General features: G+C 38.7%; 1 protein-coding gene across 15 annotated transcripts in view; it reads left to right on the top strand.

The window, feature by feature from the left end:
- The window catches only part of Fas3 (fasciclin 3), an 87,274-nt gene extending 65,085 nt beyond the window's left edge, over window positions 1–22,189 (top strand). For 2 of the 15 annotated variants that reach the window (XM_089737450.1, XM_089737451.1), the window contains exons 3-15: window positions 1,719–1,815; window positions 1,958–2,039; window positions 2,696–2,819; window positions 3,527–3,649; window positions 4,463–4,654; window positions 5,118–5,308; window positions 5,845–5,986; window positions 6,584–6,622; window positions 8,007–8,120; window positions 15,570–15,606; window positions 16,929–16,982; window positions 18,202–18,325; window positions 18,596–22,189. In XM_089737450.1, the coding sequence (XP_089593576.1) occupies window positions 1,719–1,815; window positions 1,958–2,039; window positions 2,696–2,819; window positions 3,527–3,649; window positions 4,463–4,654; window positions 5,118–5,308; window positions 5,845–5,986; window positions 6,584–6,622; window positions 8,007–8,120; window positions 15,570–15,606; window positions 16,929–16,982; window positions 18,202–18,325; window positions 18,596–18,742 (1,466 nt within the window). In that variant the 3' untranslated portion in view covers window positions 18,743–22,189. Of the gene's footprint in view, window positions 1–1,718; window positions 1,816–1,957; window positions 2,040–2,695; window positions 2,820–3,526; window positions 3,650–4,462; window positions 4,655–5,117; window positions 5,309–5,844; window positions 5,987–6,583; window positions 6,623–8,006; window positions 8,121–10,533; window positions 12,351–15,569; window positions 15,607–16,928; window positions 16,983–18,201; window positions 18,326–18,595 lie in introns of those variants that run through there. The other 13 variants (XM_028178150.2, XM_089737453.1, XM_089737458.1 and 10 more) reach the window with 9 other exon arrangements.
- The last annotated feature ends 751 nt before the right edge of the window (window positions 22,190–22,940 follow it).

The following is a 22,940-nucleotide window of genomic DNA, read 5'->3' as shown; positions in this document are numbered from 1 at the left end:
ATTTTCTCTAATTTTCCATTTTTTTGTAATCAGGCATGTTCAAAATTAAAAGTGCTTCATCATAATGAAGTCAATCACTCATTTATTGATAATATTATATAATATTTATTTATATTTTTCATTTTACGCATTTGATAACGCCACACGGATGACAATTTAAATAGGAACTTTTTTAAAAAGCTTAGAAATCGTACTTATTTGTTTTTGATAAGGCTCTAATAACCGGTAAGTTTTCCTTTATTATTGTAGGTATTATATATTGATTAAATAATATTGTCGAATTTCAACACTCTTTACTGGAAAAATAGCAAACAAGTTATATTTTTAATTTCGAACCAGTGATACGAATGAGATTTGGGGTAGTTTTTAATGTATAACTCCTAATTTAATGGTGTTTACGAATATATAGTTATAGGACCACGGGTCTGTTGTCATGTCAATTACGGTATGAGAATTAAATCAAATAACTCGCTTTTGGCCCCAAATTTGTAAATGACCCGTCTCAAGAAAATTACAAACGATAAACGATATCGAAATTACAAACGGACGATTTTATTTTATTTATCTCTATTGATTTCCGACAGTTCAACTTTGAGTGAAGAACTTTAAACTTAAAATTTAATAGTTAAACTTTCTAGAACAGTTCGCTCAATATATTTCTTTATTCTAAAGATAACATTGATCACTCAGTGTAACGCCCGCTTATTCAATCAATTTTGTTTGGCTTCTCTTAACAACAGTCAATTATTTAAAATACTTTCCTCAGACGAGACCCCAATCCTCTTGCATCCTTTTGTGTTGCATTCGGAGACGGTTTTTAACAAATCGCTTTTCCCTTTCTTTGTCGGGTGTCATGTTATTATTATTTTATAATTGTAATTATATTTAACTTTCTCAGCCATTGTTTATTTATATGAGAAACTAACACAATGTATACACGGAAACTAAAGATAGGTTGACAAAAACCAAATAAGTTTCCATTGCTAACACAACGCGTGAGTAAGATAGTCAAGGAGAATAAATTAAATTTACAAATAGGTAAAACAATGATACAAAAAAATAATACACTAAAACTAAAATACGGATCTGTATCATCTTAAAAAATATATGTTATGTATGATACTAGTATTTTTGGCGAAAACGGTCTTCGGACAGAGACAGACGCATTAGCGTTTGTAGTTATCTCGTTACTTAGAAGCTTCTCGTACTAATTTAGGGAACAGAACAAAGCTTTCTATGAGTCCCCGGAGTGAGGGACCGCTGTGAACCGGCGGGATCCAGTTCCAGCCAGTTCGTGCTAGGCAAAATTAGTGTATTGGAAACATTAAATCAGTAGTTTCACATAGACGTAATGACGACTCAACTGCGTGAAGCAGATCCCGGGGCTCACGGGCACTAAACACTTGTTTCTCTTTATTGCACAGGCTGGTTAGCGATCCGGTGATAAGTCGCCGGGGCTTAAATATTCGTGATGCCTAATTTTAAAGTACCAGCTGCACGACGATTCGTCCTATCCTTCAGGCCATGAAGGATGCTGCCTTTAGAATTAAGCAAGATGATACCCCACTCATTATGCCCTAAACCAGCCTATTCGAGTTCTTTATCCGAATGACGACTAAATAAACCGTCGTAATACCGTTCGCTCTAACGTACAGTATGCACGACGGATTTTCCGGAAGTCTGCGTAATGATTCTTAATTGTTTCCTCTCTGTTCCAGGTCAAAATGTGGAGATCACCCCAATCAAAGCTGTCCGTCGGATCGGCGACGAACTCATCGTTCTCTGCAAAGTGCCGTATCAGATAGACTCCTGTCGGTAAGTGTTCTATTGAGGCGACATTAGCGCCATATTGTTCTTAGACCGAAACTTGTCTCGGATCTCATCCACTCCTCCAGTTCTCAGAATCTTCTATAGTGACACGGGATATGGCATGACCCTATATATCTTGTGGTTACAGAATGATCGTCGGCACCACTTCGTACAGGCTGATACCTGGTAACCAGGAAGGCGACGTCGTGTACTCCGGACAAGGACTCACAGTAAGTGTGTGTGTGTGTGTGTGTGTGTGTGTGTGTGTGTGTGTGTGTGTGTGTGTGTGTGTGTGTGTGTGTGTGTGTGTGTGTGTGTGTGTGTGTGTGTGTGTGTGTAGTAAAGGAAACCAAACCAAAGTTTAATAGTGAAATTTTCCTCGATTAACCGATTTTTCGACCAACGATGGGATTACGGCCATAACTGCTGACTCTTTAAATAATAAATTGCTGATGCTGAAATTTTGTTTCATATGCTTCATAAATCGTGTGCGAGAAAGTGATTCAGAAGAGAGGTCACGACCGTCAGAATTGAGGAATTTGATGGCAAGGGGGTGGGATGGCATCATGTCTAGCATGTGTTTCTCTGTATTCCTGATTGGACCTAAGCCCTCATGTCTCAGAGAGCGACGACCTTATTACCACCGGCCTAAGCAAAATTATCTGCGGAGCCTTTTCTTTCTCTATCTATTCGCTGGTAGCCTAAGAGGCTATTCCAGCTACGCCCATAGGTGGGCTCACGGGCTCGAACTGAAAGAGTTTGTTAACACTAGCCCTAGCAAGAGCAGTGCTTCGCTGAATCTACCACCGGATCGCGACCCACGGAGAAAATCCGGTGATGCGGAGACTCATGCCCTATTGATAATACACATGTCTGTCGTCCGCAGACCGGAGAATGTGGCGCGCACATCAAGAACATCAGGGAAGACTGGAACGGCAATGTCACCTGCGTCCTGCCGCCACAGTCCAGCAACATCGAGGTCACCGGCACCATGAGGCTGCTTGTCGCCAGTCAGTTTGAGATTACTAAACACGCTTTACAAATAATCCTTATGTACCATGATTTTTCGTCATGATAAGGCGTCTGGTGCATTCGTATCTAGCGATGCACCGGTGTTCGAATCCCGCAGGCGGGTACCAATTTTTCTAATGAAATACGTAATATCAAATGTTCACGATTGACTTCCACGGTGAAGAAATAACATAGTGTAATAACAATTTAACCCGCAAAATTATAATTTGCGTAATTACTGGTGGTAGGACCTCTTGTGAGTCCGCGCGGGTAGGTGCCACCATCCTGCCTATTTCTGCCGTGAAGCAGTAATGCGTTTCGGTCTGAAGGGTGGGGCAACGCATAACTCTACAACTCATATCACAAGGTGGGTGGCGGTATTTACGTTGTAGATGTCTATGGGCTCCGGTAACTACTTAACATAAGGCAAGCCGTGAGCTCGTCCACCCATCAATGCAATACATAAAAAACAAAAATTACTCCGGCGTAATGCGATTGCCGGCAATTGCTGTTTATACAACGTATTTTAAAACCTCACGATCAGGCATCACTGTTTTGCCTATTTCTACAGGACAGTAATCATTCGCACCGATTTTCAAAATGACATAACATCTAAAAAGACGAGTAATGTAAGATTAAGTTTTAGTTATAAGAGTTATAATAATCATTTGCGGACGCTCTGGAATATGTGACGATTGCATTACAGGGCCCCCCGGAGACCCGCACCTGATCTCTCCCCCCCAGCCTCAGTTCAAAGAAGAGGACATATTCTCGGCGCAGTGCGTTGTACCGAACGGCAGACCGGCCGCCAAGATCCTGTGGTTCTTAGGTAAGATTGAAAACGACAAACGTGTAGCTGGAAATTTGCTTTTGCCAATATACGTGCAGTTACGGTAGGCAGCGGCTTGGCTCTGCCCCTGACATTGCTGAAGTGCATGGGCGACGGTAACCACTCACCATCCGGTGGGCCGTATGCTCGTCGTCGAAATTAATAATAGGACAAGCGGACAACAATCCGTATATGTATATAAAATAATAGTTTCTTTGATTTACGTAACCAACAGTGACAGACAATATGCAGAAAATTGTTTATACAAAAATCGACCAGTAGGATATCTAAATAAAACACTTAACCCTTCGACTTAACTCGTCGTGGCCTAAAGGATAAGACGTCCGGTGCATTCGTGTTGAGCGATGCACCGGTGTTCGAATCCCGCAGGCGGGTACAAATTTTTCTAATGAAATACACGTACTTATTAAAGGTTCACGATTGACTTCCACAATTAAGGAATAACATCGTGTAATGAAAATCAAACTCACAAAATTGTAATTTGGTGGTAGGACGTTTTGTGAGTCCGCGAAAGTAGATACCACCACCCTGCCTATTTCTGCTGTGAAGCAGTAATGCGTTTCGGCTTGAAGGGCGGGGCAGCCGCTGTACTGTTAAACCGACACGGTATAAGTCATGTCTCAAGGTAGGTGGCGGCATTTACGTTGTATAGACTACGGTAAGTAGTTAACAGAGTTTGGAGGCACGAGCACTGGATTTGATGTCAGCCGACGTCAGTATCTTTGTTATTGATATTCAAAATCTTGATGTATTTTTCACGGATTTGAAGTCGATTTATCGTTTAACTTCCAGATGACGAGCAACTGCTTGAAGGGGTCCATCAGCCAGTTGTCACCGACGAGCCAGGCTCCGACCTGCAGACCGTCAGCCAGAACATCACGAGGACCATCAGGGCTGACGACAACAACCGAATGCTGGCCTGCCGGGCGGAACACGAGGCCTTGGACCAGCCCAGAGAAGCGAAGAGACAACTCATTGTGCATTGTAAGTGTATAGGATTCTTTGGGGCTAGGGTTCTTCTTCCTAGTCGTATATTCTTGACAGAGTGGTCGTGGTCATCTATCAGTCGAATCCTGCGATACTGATGCTCTCGCGATGCGACGCCATGCGGCACGATTTTCCGCAGAGTGAGAGCAATCATTTATTTGAAGTGAGTCACAGATTTTATGAGGTCGGTCCATCGTGTTGGAGATCGTCCGTGAGATCTTTATGAGCCCGCACGGGTAGGTATTGCCAACTTGTCTATTTCTGCAACGAAGCAATGATATCTTCGGTTTTAAAGATCGGGACATCTTTGCTATTATACAATTATCTTTCGACCTTTGAAACTTTCGATGTCTATAGGCTACAGTAACCACAAACAGTTGAGCTATTGTTTATCTGTCTGTGCTATTAAAAACCTCTTGATAATTTTTGGTTTTAATGAAGCGTTGGTGTCCCCCTGCAGATCCACCCAAGCGCCTTGAATCCGGTCCTATCACCGTCTTCGGACTGAAGCTCGGAGCTGAAGGGAAGCTGAACGTGACCGTCCGCTCCAACCCCCCTCCCACTGCGGTGTGGATGGTGGGTGACATCAGGATAACTGCCCCACATTCCACTGACAACGGAGCCATCACGGCCTTGGAGCCTCTTCATTTGGTGCGTATTACTTTGTTAGTAAATGTGTTCCACGTCCACCTCCTGGTGCTTAGTGGTCGAATCCTGGACCGCCACAACGTCCTCCCTCACCCAGAATGAAAACAAAACCACAAAGTTTACGAAAACAAATATTTGCAAACTCTACTTTAATCTTAGACTTCGAAGCTTTGGCCTCATGGCTCCAGGTGGGTGGCGGCATCCACATCCTGACGTTGGTTCACTGACTATTTAACACCGATTGAGGTGACCGTGAAGTGGAGTGAGGACAACTAGGATTTTAAGGGTATGGGGATTCTGTTTCATGACTCAAGAAAGGTAAACTAATCGAGGCTAGCTTTCCGCCTGCAGCTTTACTGGCGTGGACGGATACCCAGCAGTAGGATGAACTGATAACCTTATTCTCTCGCAGAGCTCAAACTATTTCTATACCAAATTTAAATGAAATCGGTTCAAAGCTTTGAAGCTAAGAAACGAAAGTTTCAAGAGTAAAGAACGAAGTGGAATAATAAAGGCTTACAAAAATTCTCCTTAACCAGGGTAATGGACACTACAATGTGAGCCTCCATCTCGCTCGCATCACCAAAGAAGACGTTGAGAGAACGTATTACCTTCAAGTCTTCAACGACCTTGGGAGGGAGGAGTTCACACTCCGAATGAGCACTATGGACGAGCCTGCTGGTAAGTGCATCACGTCTTGCTGGCCACAGTCGCAGCACATCTGGACTGAATGTCTACCTCCCCACGTCGAGGGGATCTAAGTCTCCGCTGCATATCTTGAATTTTTTACTATACTTCCCCGTTAATATGATTTGGCTCATATTGATCACTTTGCTAACGTTACTCTCCAGTAGATAGTATTGAATTAGCAATTACCAACAATTAGAGGGGGAGAGGGGGTTTAAGTGAAAAGCGAGGAAATTACGGCTATAAAAGGTAGTCATGGCTAAGCAATGGTCTTTATATACACGAACATTCACATCCGGATAAAGATATACAGTCCACTACGTCTTCCTCTCTCCGTGGGTGTCGGAAGATGACTAAGAATGAACAGCAGCGTTATCTGAGTATTATAGTGGTATGCGGTAATTTTCTGATAGAGGGTTTGGATGCCTACTTGGGTAGGTAGCACCGTCCTGCCTGTTTCTGCCGCAAAGCAGTCACAATGAGCGGGACAGCACTATACGTCTGATTATCAACCTCGCATCTCAGCAGAATTTTACTGAAATAAAACTTGACTATGCCAAATTATGCCCATAAGGGGTTTATTGTCGACAGCGTCTACTGTGAACTCGGCTTTATTGTTACAATTATATGGTAAGAAATTGAAGTCACTGAATGGTAGTTTAGGAGCTTGGTGTTGCAAGAATGATTTATTTAAATTCATTTTAAATTTTCGAAGAAATATTAAGTGGACAGAATTTGTGGTTTTTCCCTAATGAGAAAGCTATTTTATTGGGTCCTATATTTTTTATGGGAGCCACAAAAATGAAGTTATGTGAACTGTTGTTTCGTCAATTCAGCATTTCTAACATGTAATAATGGTGCCTTAGTTAAAAATTAAATTTTTGAGTAACATTTGTGTCTAAAATACAATATTGTAAGAGCATTGATTGTACAGTACCCGACAATAAATATTGCACATCGTCTTTGCAAACACAATCGGCTATTTTCGGCTTTCTTCGAGCGTTATCCCTGTTTGTCAGTTTGTTTAAGTGCAATAGCTTGTGGTCCTATAGATACAGGACTGTTCGTGATTCTTGCGACACAAATAATGTTTTACGAAGCCAAAATTAGGCGATTGGCTCTTTGAAAAGGTCGTTGAGGTGCAACATTTATCGCCGGGTACTGTACAGACCACATCCTTTTGGCCAATCAATCAGACATAATAACCAATTTTGGTCTTATTTTGTGGATAATTGAGGTAGAAAGGTTTGACCAGTATGTCACTAGGCAGGATATTCATTATTCTAAAAAGTAATATAAGATCCTTAAAAATGATTACTAGTAAAAGATGCATGGTAACAAAACTGCATGTAAACCTATGCGCATGTGGAACGCGCATGTCTCTATCAGCGTAGAAATTATTTAAAGGAATATATTATAAATGAGTTAGTGTTTGGTAGTTATAGAAGAATGGACGGACAATGCAGGTGTTCGTTGACGTGTGAGGCGAGATAGTGTTATAAATTGCTTGGTAAAGCTACAGTTACAGCTTGAAGGCTGAGGCGGCTGATTTAGACTTGGATTTCATGTCTCCGGAGACTATTACGACTCTCCAGCTCGTCATTTAAGACACTAATATAAAAGGTTACACCTGAAATCTTTCGTACAGTGTCAACGTAGACGCTATAACAAATAAGGAGCTTCAAATGAAGTGTCAATAGCCTGATGGTGCCCGGTCTGTACGGAATCACTTGGCCGCATGATGTTGAGACAACAACTGGAGGCATTAATGGATAAGGGGACTTTGTGGTTTGTTATGTGGGTAGAGTATTCACGTGCTAACGTGTAGGCCTTCTTCAAATGAGACCTGCAGAGAATTAACGGTAGGCAGGAGCTTGACTTTGCCCCTGGCATTGCTGACGTCCATGGGCGACGGTAACCATTAGGTAGTCCGTATTCTCGTCTGCCTACAAGGGAAATAAAAAAAAATAGCGTGCCCAAATAAGTCTTAGACTGTTAGTTTTTTTTTTTCTAGGCGTTGAATTAGACACCGGAGCCATAGTCGGCATAGTGGTGGCCGTGCTCGTCCTCTTGATTGCGGTGTTCCTGGGTGTGTTCGCGTTCGCGACCGACAGATGGTGCTTCGCTGGTGAGTGACGTTTCATTTACAATAGTTTTGACAGTTGACGTTTCAATTTTCGGACAGATGCTGTCAGTCGTTCTAGTCTCTAGTTTTTTATTTTTTTTTAAACTCAAGGAGTTTCGACGATGTTGTCGAATTTGGATTGTGAAAATTGAAACGTTAATTTCAAGTTTAGTGCATTCCATAGTTTTTTTTCAAGCATTTATGACAAAAAACATTTAATATTTCGTCATCTGACTCCCACATTTTAATAAACCTTTTTAACGAATACAAAATTAAACTGACTTTAATAACATTATATCGGCAACTCTAAAAAACCTAAATGGTTTTGCCATCAAATTATTCCAATTATATTATTACCATATTTTTTTAATCATCGCATGTTTTTTTAAATAATAAAATATATCTTTTTTCAATTGAAATACTTTATCATTTTTATCAAAATTAACGAACAAAATACCTTTTTAGGCTCGAGGGCTGTCGGTCGATAGGTAAATAAATGTAGAAATAATATCACCGAAATCACTGTTTTAATGTGTCTCATTATAAATTTGCGGCATATTTTTTTATTTAACAAAATCAATGCTATGGCGATACAAAGCGGCACTAATGAGCTGGTCAAGTATGACCGAGACGAAAGCCAACCGCCAAAATTAGTTTGGATCCAATTGTTGGCACGACTTGAGAACCACCATCTCGAGTGATCTGTGCAAAAAGCCGATCAAATCGTAAACACTTTCACTGATAGAATTAGTCTTTGCATAATTATTTTAACAAAAACCTGTTAAATATTCATTTAATTAAATTCAAACTTAACCTAAAACGCTAAGTGTTAGATTAATATTAATTTACAATTTATTGTTTTCGCTTCAAAGAAACTATCAAAAAAATGCCCGCAATTTATAATGAGTATAGCTTTAACACGGCCCAACAACACAAATATTGAAATAATATCAAAATATTGTAGTAGAAAATTTATATGTAGTTAAGGCATCTTGGAAATGCAATGATTTCTGCTTGCGTAGTTATATAAAAATGGCAATTTATAAGGAGGCTTTGGGTGAATATTATTAGTTTCGTAGACAATGCTATGGTTAATCAATCGTCATTCGAAATACTAGCTAGTTCCTGTACAAAAAAATAAGATTAAAACAAATTTCACTTATAACATTTTGAAGCCGATATCAATTATTTCCTTACGTAATATAAATTTGAAACAATTTCAGAACGAAGAAATAATTTGAGCGCGTAAAAAAGCCAAAAGTTTGCTCAGACGCGATATTTCTCCATAAAATAATGTCAAAAGACATTGTGGAAGAAGCTATACATAAGCCGTGGTGAAAAAATTATGGCGCCATTTTTGCTGATCCTATATGTAAAGGTTATTTAAAAAGAATTCGTGAGATTTTTCATTTATTTTAAACTAATTAACCAGTGGCTTGTTTCAAAGCGCTAAAACCTAAAGCCTTCTAGTTATTTTAGTGGTTATATAGCAAAATCGAAAGGTCAGAAGTTCTGTAGATTTAATAATTAACATGCTTATTGGCATTGAAAAGTTCTTCTCCTGTGCAAATATGGACGTTTAGACCTTACGGTTTTAGTATGTGTTGACTATACGTATGTAAGCCCCGTATCAATGTTTATTGCGATCAAGAACTTCTTTTTTTAATATAAATAAATATCTAATTTGATAATTTGCATGCATTGAAACTAACTTATAACAAAACACGCATGACCTCTAGTGTTTTAAAACTAATATTGTGTTTTTGTTATGTTTTTTGACTGTTATATTGAGTATTTGAAAATAGTTTCTATTTTAAGTAAAGACAAGTGACACTAGTAGTACTCTAGCGGTCTATTGACAATGTATTGACAACGTCAATGGTGCCGATTGGCTCAGATCGCCCCTCTGTCTGCCGGTTAATAAAACATTTGACAATTAGCAGTCATAAACATATATTTTGTGTTTAAATTTTGCATGAATTTTCATAACAATAACAAGTCTAAAATAATTCGCATGCGTTTTATCAATTTTCTTGAGTTTATTGATTAAAAAGTAAAAAAAAACTGAAAATCAATTCCTTTTTTAATGAGAAAATGTTTAATTTAATATTAAGACAGCTCATTAAAATTTTTAATGAAAAGTTAATTTGTTTTATGTATATTATTACGGTGACGGTAATCAACTATTTGTGTTTTTAATATCACTCGGGAGAGGATTGTTCGCACTATTTACTCACCCTTCAATTTACAAATAATCGTATCCCTAAAGGCCTTTAAAACAATAACTATAATAGATTCAGCTGTCAGTAAATTTGTGATATAAATTCTAAAATGACAAATCACAAAAAAAATATCCGGCTCTGGCTATCGTCACACGAACGAGTTCTTGATCGCTACAAATGTTGACATGTGGCAGGACGATCCCACCGGATCGATATGCCGGACGGGGCGGACTCGGAAGCGCCGTTGCCATCCCACGATGACATCAAGGGCTCCGAGAATCCCACCCACGACCACGCCGAGTACATTACGAACGGGAACTCTAAGCTACCAGAAAAAAAACCGGACACGGCCGTTTGAGTAATGAGTAAGTCACGGTAATTTAGTCGCCCTGCCCACAACCATGTTACCCGATGGCCGGTGGAACATTACCGTCTCCTGTTCCCCGAGGAGTATTATTAAAACTGCATTCACGATTTGAATCATGCACATATTTGTTTTACAATTTCTGACATTCAAAAAAATCTTAACCTTTTTTACCACGCTCCCCACTTTATATGCATTAATAAAGAGTCGATTTATCGACGGCTCACTCTCAAAGGGTTAAATTTTTAAATGTTAAATGTTTAAATGTCATCCTCACGGTCGACGTAGACCAGAAAACCGTTAAAGTGGTTTTAATAATGCCCGTGGAACTTGTGAATCGATTTGCGTTGATAATGTCTGTAATAAAGCTATGTTTAAATATAATTTAATAGCAGCGAATGAATATAATCATGTTGGGGGCTCTTGGGAGCCTGGGTCTTGCTTAATTCAGAGCTACAGTTTTAAGTTGAGCTTTGATAACGAAAATAATCGATATACCGTATTCGTTCGCCGCTGTCTTGGTTTAAAATCGATTACCGCCAAACTCAAAATGACATTGACAGTTAAATGTCATAGTGACGTTTAAATTTGATTAAGTCTTGTGTAGTTTTTGAGCCAAGAACGAAATAGAAATTCATTACATACTTACACAGTTACAGTTAAATTTTAATAATTGACTCTCGGCTATGTTTCCGTTTCAGTAAATGAAATTGAAATTCGTTTAAAGCTCAGGAACAATGCTAACAATCGATAAAACATATTTCTACTTAATTAATTAATTTAATTTTAAAAAGAAAATAGATCTATATATTTATATACGGCACAAATATATTAATAACAAATATATAACTTAATGACTTTTTTGAATAAATTTTTGTAACAAAAATATATTATATCTAAATGAATGTACATTCGTATTAAAATGTCGCTTTCATAAATCAACTTAGAATAGCGCTGCTGAAATGATGACAGTTCTATCTTTTATAACGATTCATATTCTATCTAATTGAAATACATTCAAACTTGTATTTATGTTAAGATTAAGTTAGATTTACAATTTTTGATCGTATCAAAGAACTTCAAGGCGATAAAACGAAAAAATCACGCAATCAACTATTTAATTTTACAAAAACGATCAACAAACTTCGCCAGCAAGAGATAAAATTCAAATACAAATTTGCAGAAGCTGTTTCTGCGGGATCTCCTGTGCATTAGACTGTTATGTCTCAGCGTGACAACCTCTTAGACTATAATATTTAGATTAATTATTTAAAGTAAATATTTCCCAGCGGTGGGCAGCGGTTGGTGTGTCTCTGGTAATACTCACGGCCACTGAGTACTCACATGCAATTTGTACTGCGACTCTTGACGCCAGAATCTTGATCATTCTTCTTGAATTCTCGCATTACAAGCCGATAAGAACATAAGATCGAGACGGTCGTACAATATGCGCCTGGTTTAATTTCAGCTGCTTAAAAAACTTGCATGATTTTTTCGTGAAATATTTTATTATAGTTGATAGGAATCTCTCAGAATGTTTGTAATGCTTATATTACAACGAATACCCAGCTTCTTACTAATTTAAATCGAAAGGGTTTTATAGTAACATCATAAGTTTTAGTTTAATAATGATCAAGGACACAAAAACGAAGATTTCGAATGAAATTGTCTCGAATTAGTTTAAATTTTATGTTTACGTCACGTGCACTCTGTTAGTGTTTGTTCATGTATGATTCGTGGCCGCGGAGATACTCGCGGGCCTGTGCCGGAAGTGTCCGCCGGGCGCCTGCGGGATCCACGTCTCCGTCAGGAACCGGTTGGACTCCGGTTCGTCGCCGGTCCAACATGGCAAACGAAATAATTTGACACTGACAGTTTGACATGTTTGACATTGACAGCTAGTTGTCAGTGTGTCCGCCATTACAACTCACTGCATTTCGAATATGATCGCTTGATATTCCCACAATTCGACCTGAACAAACAGCCAACAAAATGTATTGATGATATATTGAATTGGTCTGCTCTTGACGTAAACGCGATCGTGACTAAGGTCGGGCGCATATTACACTTCCGTTCCAACCTCGCATATTGTCGGAAACTGACGCTAATCTAAGAGTAACATCGAAAACCTAGGCTTTGGTATAATATGCGCCGTGACTGAAAGTTGAAGCTATGGTAAAACTCACCGAGACGGCCTCTTTATTTTTATATAGCATACATACCACCAAGTTGTGTAAATAAATGTTTAGTTTAATGCATAGAAAGGTACAGATAATGTATGTAACGTTAATATTAAAATAGTATTAGTTTCATTACGCGCAATTAAAGCTACTGTTAGCGTTCGCGCTTATAATTATTATTTTATTATTTCTAACGTTTTAATTAACTAATTACATACAAATTTTCAATCATAAATGTCGATTCGCGTCAATAAAATGGATTTCTCAAGGATTCGATACAAATACAGAGAAGATCGGTGTTGTCTAAGAAAAAAAACTATCTAAAATATCCAAAATGGCGGTAAAATACTTGATTTTTTTTTGCATTTATAAATTTTAATACGTCATTTGCGTAGTGATTTTTAAAGTTATTACTAAACTTATTTACTGACGAGGTATTTTTTATATATATATAACGATATAGACGATCTTTCTCGTCTATATCGTTAAGGAATGAACCGACATTTATGATTCGTATTTCTAAGTAATTTGGACCTTGTTTTACAGTTTAGCTTATGTGTACTTTTCATAAATCTAGCAATGAATTCACAGATAAGTGAAATTCATAAAATGACATAGAATTTTAAACTACTTAAATAATCATGACACGGCTTATGAACTGCCGATTTTAGATGTAAAAATCAAATTTAGTTGTATTCTAAAGCTTAAGTCTCGCTTCACCGATATTGTGATTTTTTTGTATTTTTTTCTTTGTAATGAATTATATTATTGTAGTTTAATTTTAAGTTAAATTTTACGTCGGATTATTTTTTAGTGGCGGTGATAGTTCTGTTTTAAAACAAATATTTTTTTTGTAAAAATTCCTTCCTGAATAATGAAAATTCCTTCCTAGAGATGAATGTTTAATCGATCGAGAGAGAAGGCGTATTTCTATCTCTCTCGCACGGTTCCTATAATGTTACAAAACCGCTTTACTTAAGAATTTCTGTCAAATCATAGTTGCTTTAGTCTTTTTCCGAATGTATTTATCATTTCTTGTTATTTTAGATAGGTAATGTAGACATTATCATGAGGAGAATTTTTTTTTATATACTAGAGTATGTTATGCCGAAAAATATGTAACATTACACTGTTCGCGTCTTAAGTTACTGTCATTTGACAATTATTGATCCAATATGCCGTAAAAGTTCACAAACAGAACTGTCATATAATTATTGTGTATGTATTTCGCTTTAATAGTAAGATCGAAACATTGCCATTTTTATATTAATAAAAAAATATAATAATTAGAATTTTATATTTACATATCTGTTCACACGCTTAATCAATGTTCTTAAATATATTCGTATAAATTCAGTAGATTTGGCAGTTTAGAAATTTGAAACGAAATTAAAAAAAATATATAATACAATTTTATATTATGAATTTTATAGTAAATTTGTTGATTATTAAATGTTTATAATAAAATTTTCACTATGAACTCGTGAGATATAGCTTATTTGTGATATCACCAAAGTAATCAATCACAATGTGCCGAAAAAAATAGGAAAATTTTGTTCACAGGCTGGCAATCTTTTAATTTCTTGCTCTTTCATTCTCAGAGTCTGGTAATCATGCATTTAAGGTTGGAAGGAAAGCTTTTTGTGTGTGTTTTCTATCTCGGAATGTTTTTCTTAAAATCAAGTGAAACTCGTTTAAGCGTGTGATACTGCTACTTATGAATGTTTATAAATTATAATTAATGTGACAACTTACTGCCCTTGAACCACCACTTTCGACTTAAATATTAAAATATTTATTGATTAAGAATCACTTTGTTTTATTTTCAAACGATTTAACCCGTTTTTATTTATTAAAATTTTGCGACATAGTAGCGAGTATGTTATCTCAAAAACTGTTACATAAAGAAAAAAAGAATACCTATACCTTTTTTAAGGTAAATTAAATGTCATTTTTTTATTTACATGACACAGGAATTGCATTTCAGTGTTGCCATATACAAAGATAGACATAGTAAAACAAATCATCAAAGCAATACCTAGATTTACGAATTGAAGTACAACAACCACTCAGGGGTCGAATGTCAAAATATTAAATGTTATCTCTAGCGGTTCCAACGAAGGGCACAGCCTTGAGAAGAGAAGGGAAGGTAAGATCTCTTTGACTCCAAAAAATGAGAAGGTTATTTTTTATGTGTCACTTTAGAACTTTTTTCCTAATGTACCTATTCTATTATTTTCTATACTTTATAAATTTATTAAATCTAAATGCAAGGTCGTTTAATAACCTAAAAGTACATATTATTATCCGCAACACGCTTCGTCAGATTATAGATTCTATTCCTAATTGAACAACTCTAATTGAAAAAAAAAACTTCTTCAGCTATTTGAATAGTTAAACTTAATTGAACTTCAATTAAGTTTTAAGAAAAAACATCAAATTTTTGATGCTGATACCAAATAAAACGGACCTTTGATTACAAAGATAAAAGTCGCGTGCTAAGCGAAATGACCCTAAAACTAAACAACCTTTCAACCGTCGATATGAACGATAATTGCAACCTTGTCTCACACAGAAAGAGATCTGCATAATATATATAATAATAAACGTGATGTGTGAATTGTACGTCGGTGCGTTGCGCAGGCTTGACCACGTATCGGCTGAACCAACTGTTGTCTGTCCCCAGGTCGCGGTCGCGAGCTCGCCAAAAACTCCGGAGAATCGTACGTATAAATTCAGCTTATACCAGAAAATATGTTAATGAAGTTTATTATGTGGCACACATTATACATTTTCTTTCCTGTCTACCTATTCGCTGGTAGCTTAAGAGGCTATTTCAGCTACGCCTTGACCGGTAGGTGAGCTCACGAGCTCAACCTCAGAGAATTTGCTAACACCAGCCCTCGTAAGAGCAAACTAATAATCTACCACCGTATCAGAATCGCGACCCACTGATAAGATCTGGCGAGAAATTCAGTGGGCACACATTATACAAAGTCGTCTGGTTCCAAGCTGCAATTCCATGTATTATGTGTACCAAAGACATATATCCTCCTCTTCCTCTATACATGTGCCTCACACCTCATAGTCGTGACCTTCAACCCTGACTTTGTGCTAACAGATTGATTTACATATGTTCAAAAATATAGGGCAAACAAATTTGTTCGTCTCTTGACCCAGGGTCAGGCAGAAAGAGCTTGATATGAGGTGACCATGGTCTGGTATTAGGGCGCATTGTGAGCCAGCTCGGGTAGGTACCGCATCTGCGGTTGTCTATCGGTGACTTCTTTGAGTATTTCATCATAAGCCGTCAATCAGATTCGAGCATGCAATACCTTTTATGTGCAGAAGCAATAGAAGTATTCGCAATATATATCCCAATCAATAACGTGACTAATCCTTGTTGGATATTGCCCATCCGTGCATCTGGGTGCGTCTGGGTAGTGACGACAAATTTGTTTCTAAAGTTAACTTTAGGAGAGAATGGGTGATCCATATTTCCGTCAGACTAGTGTAATTACGCGCCGAGTTTTTCTCGGTACGAGTGGCCCACTTGCCGGACAATATTCACCCAAAATCCAACCTGATTTTATTTTTTTAGTTTTAATGTTAAGATTTAGTCATGATTCTAGTAGGGGGTACTTGAGTTAGTAAATTTATGGCCCTATTTATAAACCTGATTTAAAACTAGACATCAATAGACAATGAATCGGGCAAAAGTATGCCAATATTATTTCGGAGGGAGGTTTTCATTAGGTCCGTATTGTTTTTATGTATCAGAACTCTCTTTTAAATGAATCGAATTTGGCGATTCTTATTTCAAACGAGATGCTTCTCGCGTGTTCCCATTTAAATTTCAAGATCCAATCAGTACTTTTTTAATTACCTTCGACAACATTGATGATATTCTCGTTTCATTTCGCTTTACTTCTTTTGTTAAAATTCTGTGTTATCTGAAAAGTCCTTTCGCTCTAGTCAGCCTCGCGCATGTCTTTAAGCATATGTATATATTATTGTAATGTAAATAAACTGCGTATTTCTGAAGGACGCCGGCGGGGGACGTCCTCATAGAGTCGGGGCTGCCTCTGTCGTCTCCGACGTACGTTGTGTCCAGGTTACCGCACCGTGTGCTGCTTTGTCATTTGCACTTTATTATTAGAAGGCATCCGCTGTAGCACATGCTTAAGAAACAAGGACCCTCAGACAACCTGTTCAGAGGGGGGGATCGAATGCGACCTTTCGTTATGGCTATATTTATTGTGGCTACAGGCCACTACCGTGTACTCTTGCTGCAGTCATGTGTAGAGGTCTTTCTAAAGCGAGTTTCTCTTAAGGCTTCTTGTTGGACTCCATCAATGAAGTCCTAAGTGGTTCCTTCTTCGTAAGTGGTAATACTAACACCTGTTTGGTAAACTTGATGCACGGTGAAGGGAACTGTTCTTTAACACGAAATGATGATGACAATAGAGAGTACCACCAATACCGGTTGGTGGACACTCAGAACCTCATAGAGTATCTCAGCTTGATCCCATTTCGCTTGGTGAGAACTGTAACTATCGATGAGTTGTTTCTAGTTCTCCAACCTCCGTCTTCCTGAAGGATCTGACTTAGAACCTCGCGATATTTTTTTCCTAATCATCACGAAGAGCTTTATCTGAGCTGTAACAGTTAAGCTTTACTTGTGTACATCTAATTGATCTGCATATTCCACTGAGAAACGTGAACTTCAGAACCCTATCCTACCCTAAAGATGCGAATAGTAATAAAAACAGTTTTTTCTTCATTTCATTGACTACCCGCAGTCTATAGCTTGAGCGCGCGTCTCACGCGTCTGACGTTTCTTATTGCGTTACATTGCTTGCTGTGAAAAAAGAACAACACAAAATCATTCGCAACTTGTAAAGTGCACGTCGCTAGTTTTATTGTCTGTCTTCAGTTTCGGAATGGTTCCCAATACACCCTGGACACTTCCACGTGGACTGGTGGAGGTGGGTTGTTGATGTGCATGTGTACCCTCACTGTACCAGCATGTGTTTGTAAAGAGTTGATTCACGTATTAAACACTGCTAGTTTTACTGATTGATAGACAGTCGACGCTAATCACCGGCACACCAAGATGAAGGTTTGAAGAGCCACGTTTTATCTGAAGGCTGGTTTGTGTGTTACCCATGTAGGGAAATGACCTGGTGATGAGTGGTTACTGTTGCTCATGGACGTCAGCAATGCTAGAGACAGCCAAGCCGCTACCTACCTAAACTGCTTTGGTTCGGTTTTGGTGCTTTAGTTACGGTAAGCACTAAGCAGTGGGCACTTGTCAGTAGCGACACGGAGAGCGCGGCCGGCGCAGGGAGGTCGCGGCTGGCGGCGCTGGGGGCGCGGGTGAGGGCCGTCATACCGCGCGCCAAGGATCGCGTCCAGGCCACCGACGCTCATGACGCTGAGGTAAGCTTAGTGTAGGACCGGGCCTTAGTTGTTGAGAGGTCTTGAGATCTTTTGTGGCGCATAGGCCGTATTGTGGGATCGGATACAAACTCTGACAGCCTTAATGACGACGGCATCTTCGCGGTCTTCGCGCGAACAATTCTGTGGCCTATAGGAGACTGACAGAGCTCCTTCTCTATCTACTTCTATTCTATTCCTAGTCTCAGTTTAACCGTCTAGTATCAGATGGTTCCGAATTGTCTCTCAAACAAACATAATTATGTGTTTCAGTCACAATCAGAAGAGAAGAAAGGCGTGATTTACGCTGAATTAGCTCTCGGAGATCAGACTTCAGCAGATAAGCCCCCTCCACCGTCAACGGAGTACGCTGAAATAGTCTACACGGACCAGCCCGGCCAGAAGGAAGTTAAAGAATAGAAGAAGACGTATGCTGGTCGCACGTGTAATGCAAGTGAAATTTCTTTGACAGCCAATTGAGAGAGATAATGGTCTTACGTACTTCTTCGCAATCTAAAGACACTGTCAACTGATTTAGGATTTATGCTCTCGAATTCACAGAAGATTTACTTCGAGGAACACGGACAAATCTGAACACCTTGAAAAAAATATACATCATTTTTTTTTTATATTTCAATACTGCAAAACGCACGTGTCAGTCAGCTTTTAATAATAAAACTCGCGCTGCGGCAGCGGGGAATCCGCGCTGACGGCTTATTCTGTTTATTTTGTTGAGGTCTGCGCTTGAGGTCTCGCTGTGCATGCGCTATTGTAACAGCGTTGTCAAATAGGGATGTCGATTGAAATTTTTATCGAAAATATTGTGTATATTGACGAACATCAGTGCGATCAGGGTGCGAGAGAGACGGGCGATAGATATTTATAAATATATAATAATATCGAATCTTTCACCCCTCTTTTTTCCTCCTCAACTGGTAGTCTTTGAGGACTATGCCACCGTCACCGAACCAGTAGGTGAGCTCACAGGGCTCTAATCTGAGGACATTGTTAAGACCAGCCCTAGCAGGAGAAATCATTAAATATAATAACACATTTTCTCACTTTCACTTTAACATTCACTTCATTTAGTAATTAAACTCTTTTGATGTATAAGTTCAGTGACGTGTTTCGAAAAACGTGTGTCCTTAATATTGGTTTTGAAATTAAACATTTCATAATTTGAAAGTTGACAAGGAAATTTCACATCACAAACTTTGAATTATTATTATTTTTATATTATATTTGGGAATCCACCGATGCGACAAATTAAATATTATAATATATACCATAAATTTACATAAGTAAGGATGAAATTTTATAAAAATAACATTAGATTATGTTTGAAACAAAAAAAACAAAAAAAAAACAATTAAATAAAATTTGTATATACCAATTTCTAAATCTTGATTTACAGATGTATTCAAAATGTTGTAATTTCATTATTATTAGCGTTAGAGTTGAATTCATTTGCAGAATGTCTACATTTGACGATGCGACACGATGAGATAAATAAGTGTATGACAAATGGCGGTTGTTTTGCAAGTGACCATGTCAACACGGGACTCTCATACCACTAAAGTTTCACACACACAAGAGTGTTTAATTTTATTAATATACAAATCAGGGTAAACACGGAGGCTAATGCGTGTAGTGTTACCGTTCGACTGTCGCCTCGTGGACACAATTAGGATTATTTTGACGGCTTAATCTCGCGCGGAAAGTTTGTCGATTAATTACACACGGTACGGACTAACAGCATCTTTGGGTCAGACAGTTTGCTCGACTTGAGTCTTCAACTTCACAATATGGATATATTCCGGTCTTGAGCTAAAAAAAATAATCTATAAATATTTTTAATAGACAATTATGACGGTAGTCAACGCGATATTGAGCTGTCGATGGACAACACCGACAATCATCGGTGACCATGCAAAACTTTAAAACGATCGTAGTAACATAATGATAATCAAAAAACGCCAGATTAAACCGTAAATATACTTATAATTATAGTTGAAACACTGACTACCGCAGACAATATTGTTGAAATATTCGTGGTAGAGGCTAGAGGCGTGCTAATAGTCCGCGCGGGTAGGCACCGCCATCCTGTTTACTTCTGCCACTAAGCAGTCGTGCATTCTGGTGTGAAGGACATCATCATCGTCGTCATCAGCCCAGTCGTCCACTGCTGGACATAGGCTTGTCCCTACCGCAACCCGGGGATTCTTAGAACCCTCCACCATCGTCGCTACCGTGACTAGGAACAGCAGAGCGACCGGCAACTAGGGACCGTCATATTTGTCTTTCATTTCTTTCATGGAGGAAATGTCCATAATCTCCACACTGGGTAGGCATGTTGGAGATCGTCGGAGACGCAGCTCTTTTTTAAACCACTGACACTGCTGCAAGTCGGTGATCAGGTTTAGTTGTGTCAAGTTCAGACTGCGCCATACCACTATCAGCCGGTCGCCAGAGCCTCGTCCGTTATTCAGCAGGATAACTGGATAGGAGGATGATGAATAGATGTCGTGTCATTCCCATACATACCACGTAAAGGACAGCTGGTACACAATAGAGTCTTCGAAGGTCTTGGAAGTCTTCGGTAGGGTCGAAGCTAACTGAAACTGCAACGAGCTTCATCTCAATCGATTGAGTATAGCTTAAGAGCTTAAAGGACAAATTTGATCAGGATAGCTTCGACGGTTTGTCAGTTTGTTCGTTGTCGAACCTGGAGTTGTATTTTAATTTTTTTATTGCTTGATGGGTGGACGATCTCGCCACCCACCTGGTGTTAAGTAGTTACTGGAGCCCATAGACATCTACAACATAAATGCGCCACCAACCTTGAGATATAAGTTCTAAGGTCTCAAGTATAGTTACAACAGCTGCCCCACCCTTCAAACCGAAACGCTTCACGGCAGAAATAGGCGGGGTGGTGGTACCTACCCGCGCGGACCCACAATAGGTCCTACCACCAGTAAATTTGCCAGTACGCCGGGCCTGGGAACTGTGTTATAACCCTCGCCTACACTTTGTCTACGTTCAAAGGTACAAAGTATTAATTAAATGATAATTGTTTTTTAAGTTAAGTGATTTTAAATTGTTTTTAACCAGAATCTCTGCATATCCGTCCATGTATTTTAATTTATTAGGAGACAAAAACAAAAAATAATGGTGCTTTTTTTGTATATCGTTCAATGATTCTACAAATGAATATACCATTTTTTAATTATAGTTTTATTGTTCTAAGATATATTTTATTTTTACTTCACTGTTTTAGAAATTATTTTGTATTTTGTAATTTTTATTTGTGTAAGTTTTTTTGATGAATTCTAAACGTTTAATATAAATATAATCCTTGATATTTCTTAAGTGACGTCCGAGTTTATACCAGTTTCCTGAAAGAGTGTGCCGATACATGTGTGAGTTCTAGCATAACATAATCAGAAAACATTGTTCAAACAAACAACAGATATTAGTCGATTTAGTAAGTCGATATCACGCGGCAATGTAGCACGTGCTAATTCGACCTCTGCGTTCCCCCTAGGTCGTCGACCCCAGCGCGTCTTATAAAAGATAGATGTACATTGCGTGCGATACAAAACAAGCTCACCAATTATCATTTTTCGACGTATATTTTAATGAAACAAACCCAGGATGTTATTTATTCCAAACACATCCAAGCTTTTGTTGTCTCAAGTTATCCGGGCACTGTGTCGCTTGCACCTAAGCGTATCCACTGCGGTGCCGCAATTCACGTACGAACTCACAAAACTATTTATATAAATAATTATTCTTGATGTTTGCTTGCATGTATGTACTTAAAGCATTGTAATTTAAGGTTTGAAATAAATTAATGTGTCATTTTGAGGGAGGCATTTTCATTTCATTACTATATGGAAAACCAGAGGGCCCCAGGAGTCGTGGTATACCCAAAATCTGATGGTTAGATGGCGTCGAGCACGGTCTCAAAGTTATCGGTGTCAGGAACTGGAAGGAGAAAGCCCTGAACAGAGCAGTCTGGAGAGACATACTGGACCAGGCTAAGGCCCACCCCGGGCTGTAAGGCCCAAGATGATGATGATGATGATTTTCATTTATTTGTTTCCCAATGATATGCGGATAGTTCTTTTTTTATTGCCCTTGTAGGTAGACGAGCATACGGCCCACCTGATGGTGAGTGGTAACCGTCGTTCATGGACTCCAGCAATGCTAGGGGCAAAGCCAAGCCGCTGCCTACAAAACCTACAAAGTTCAACCGGATATTGAGAAGTCGATACGGGCATGCGACCCGGATCACTGCCGGTTACTACTCCTACACGCTTTTACCTTGTGGTTTATATTTGGCTCCCAAAGCGAGTACGTTATACAGACACTTAGCCACTGAGCTTCTTCGCCGGATCTTCTCAGTGGGTCGCGGTTCTGATCCAATGGTAGATTCAACGAACCACTGCTCTAGAATCAGTGTCAGTAACTCGCTCAGGTTATCACCGTGAGCTAGTTGGAATAGTTTCTTAGGCTATCAACGTTTAGGTAGGGATATACTTACACAGAGAACTTGCATAGACATACTATTTTACAAACACCTGTACTGTTTCAAACGATGAGACGATTCATTTAG

The sequence above is a fragment of the Bombyx mandarina genome, chromosome 23, assembly GCF_030267445.1.
Source record: "Bombyx mandarina strain Sakado chromosome 23, ASM3026744v2".
In the NCBI taxonomy this organism is placed as follows: domain Eukaryota; kingdom Metazoa; phylum Arthropoda; class Insecta; order Lepidoptera; family Bombycidae; genus Bombyx; species Bombyx mandarina.
Note: the sequence above shows the minus strand (reverse complement) of the source record. Positions and strands in the feature narration are given on the sequence as shown.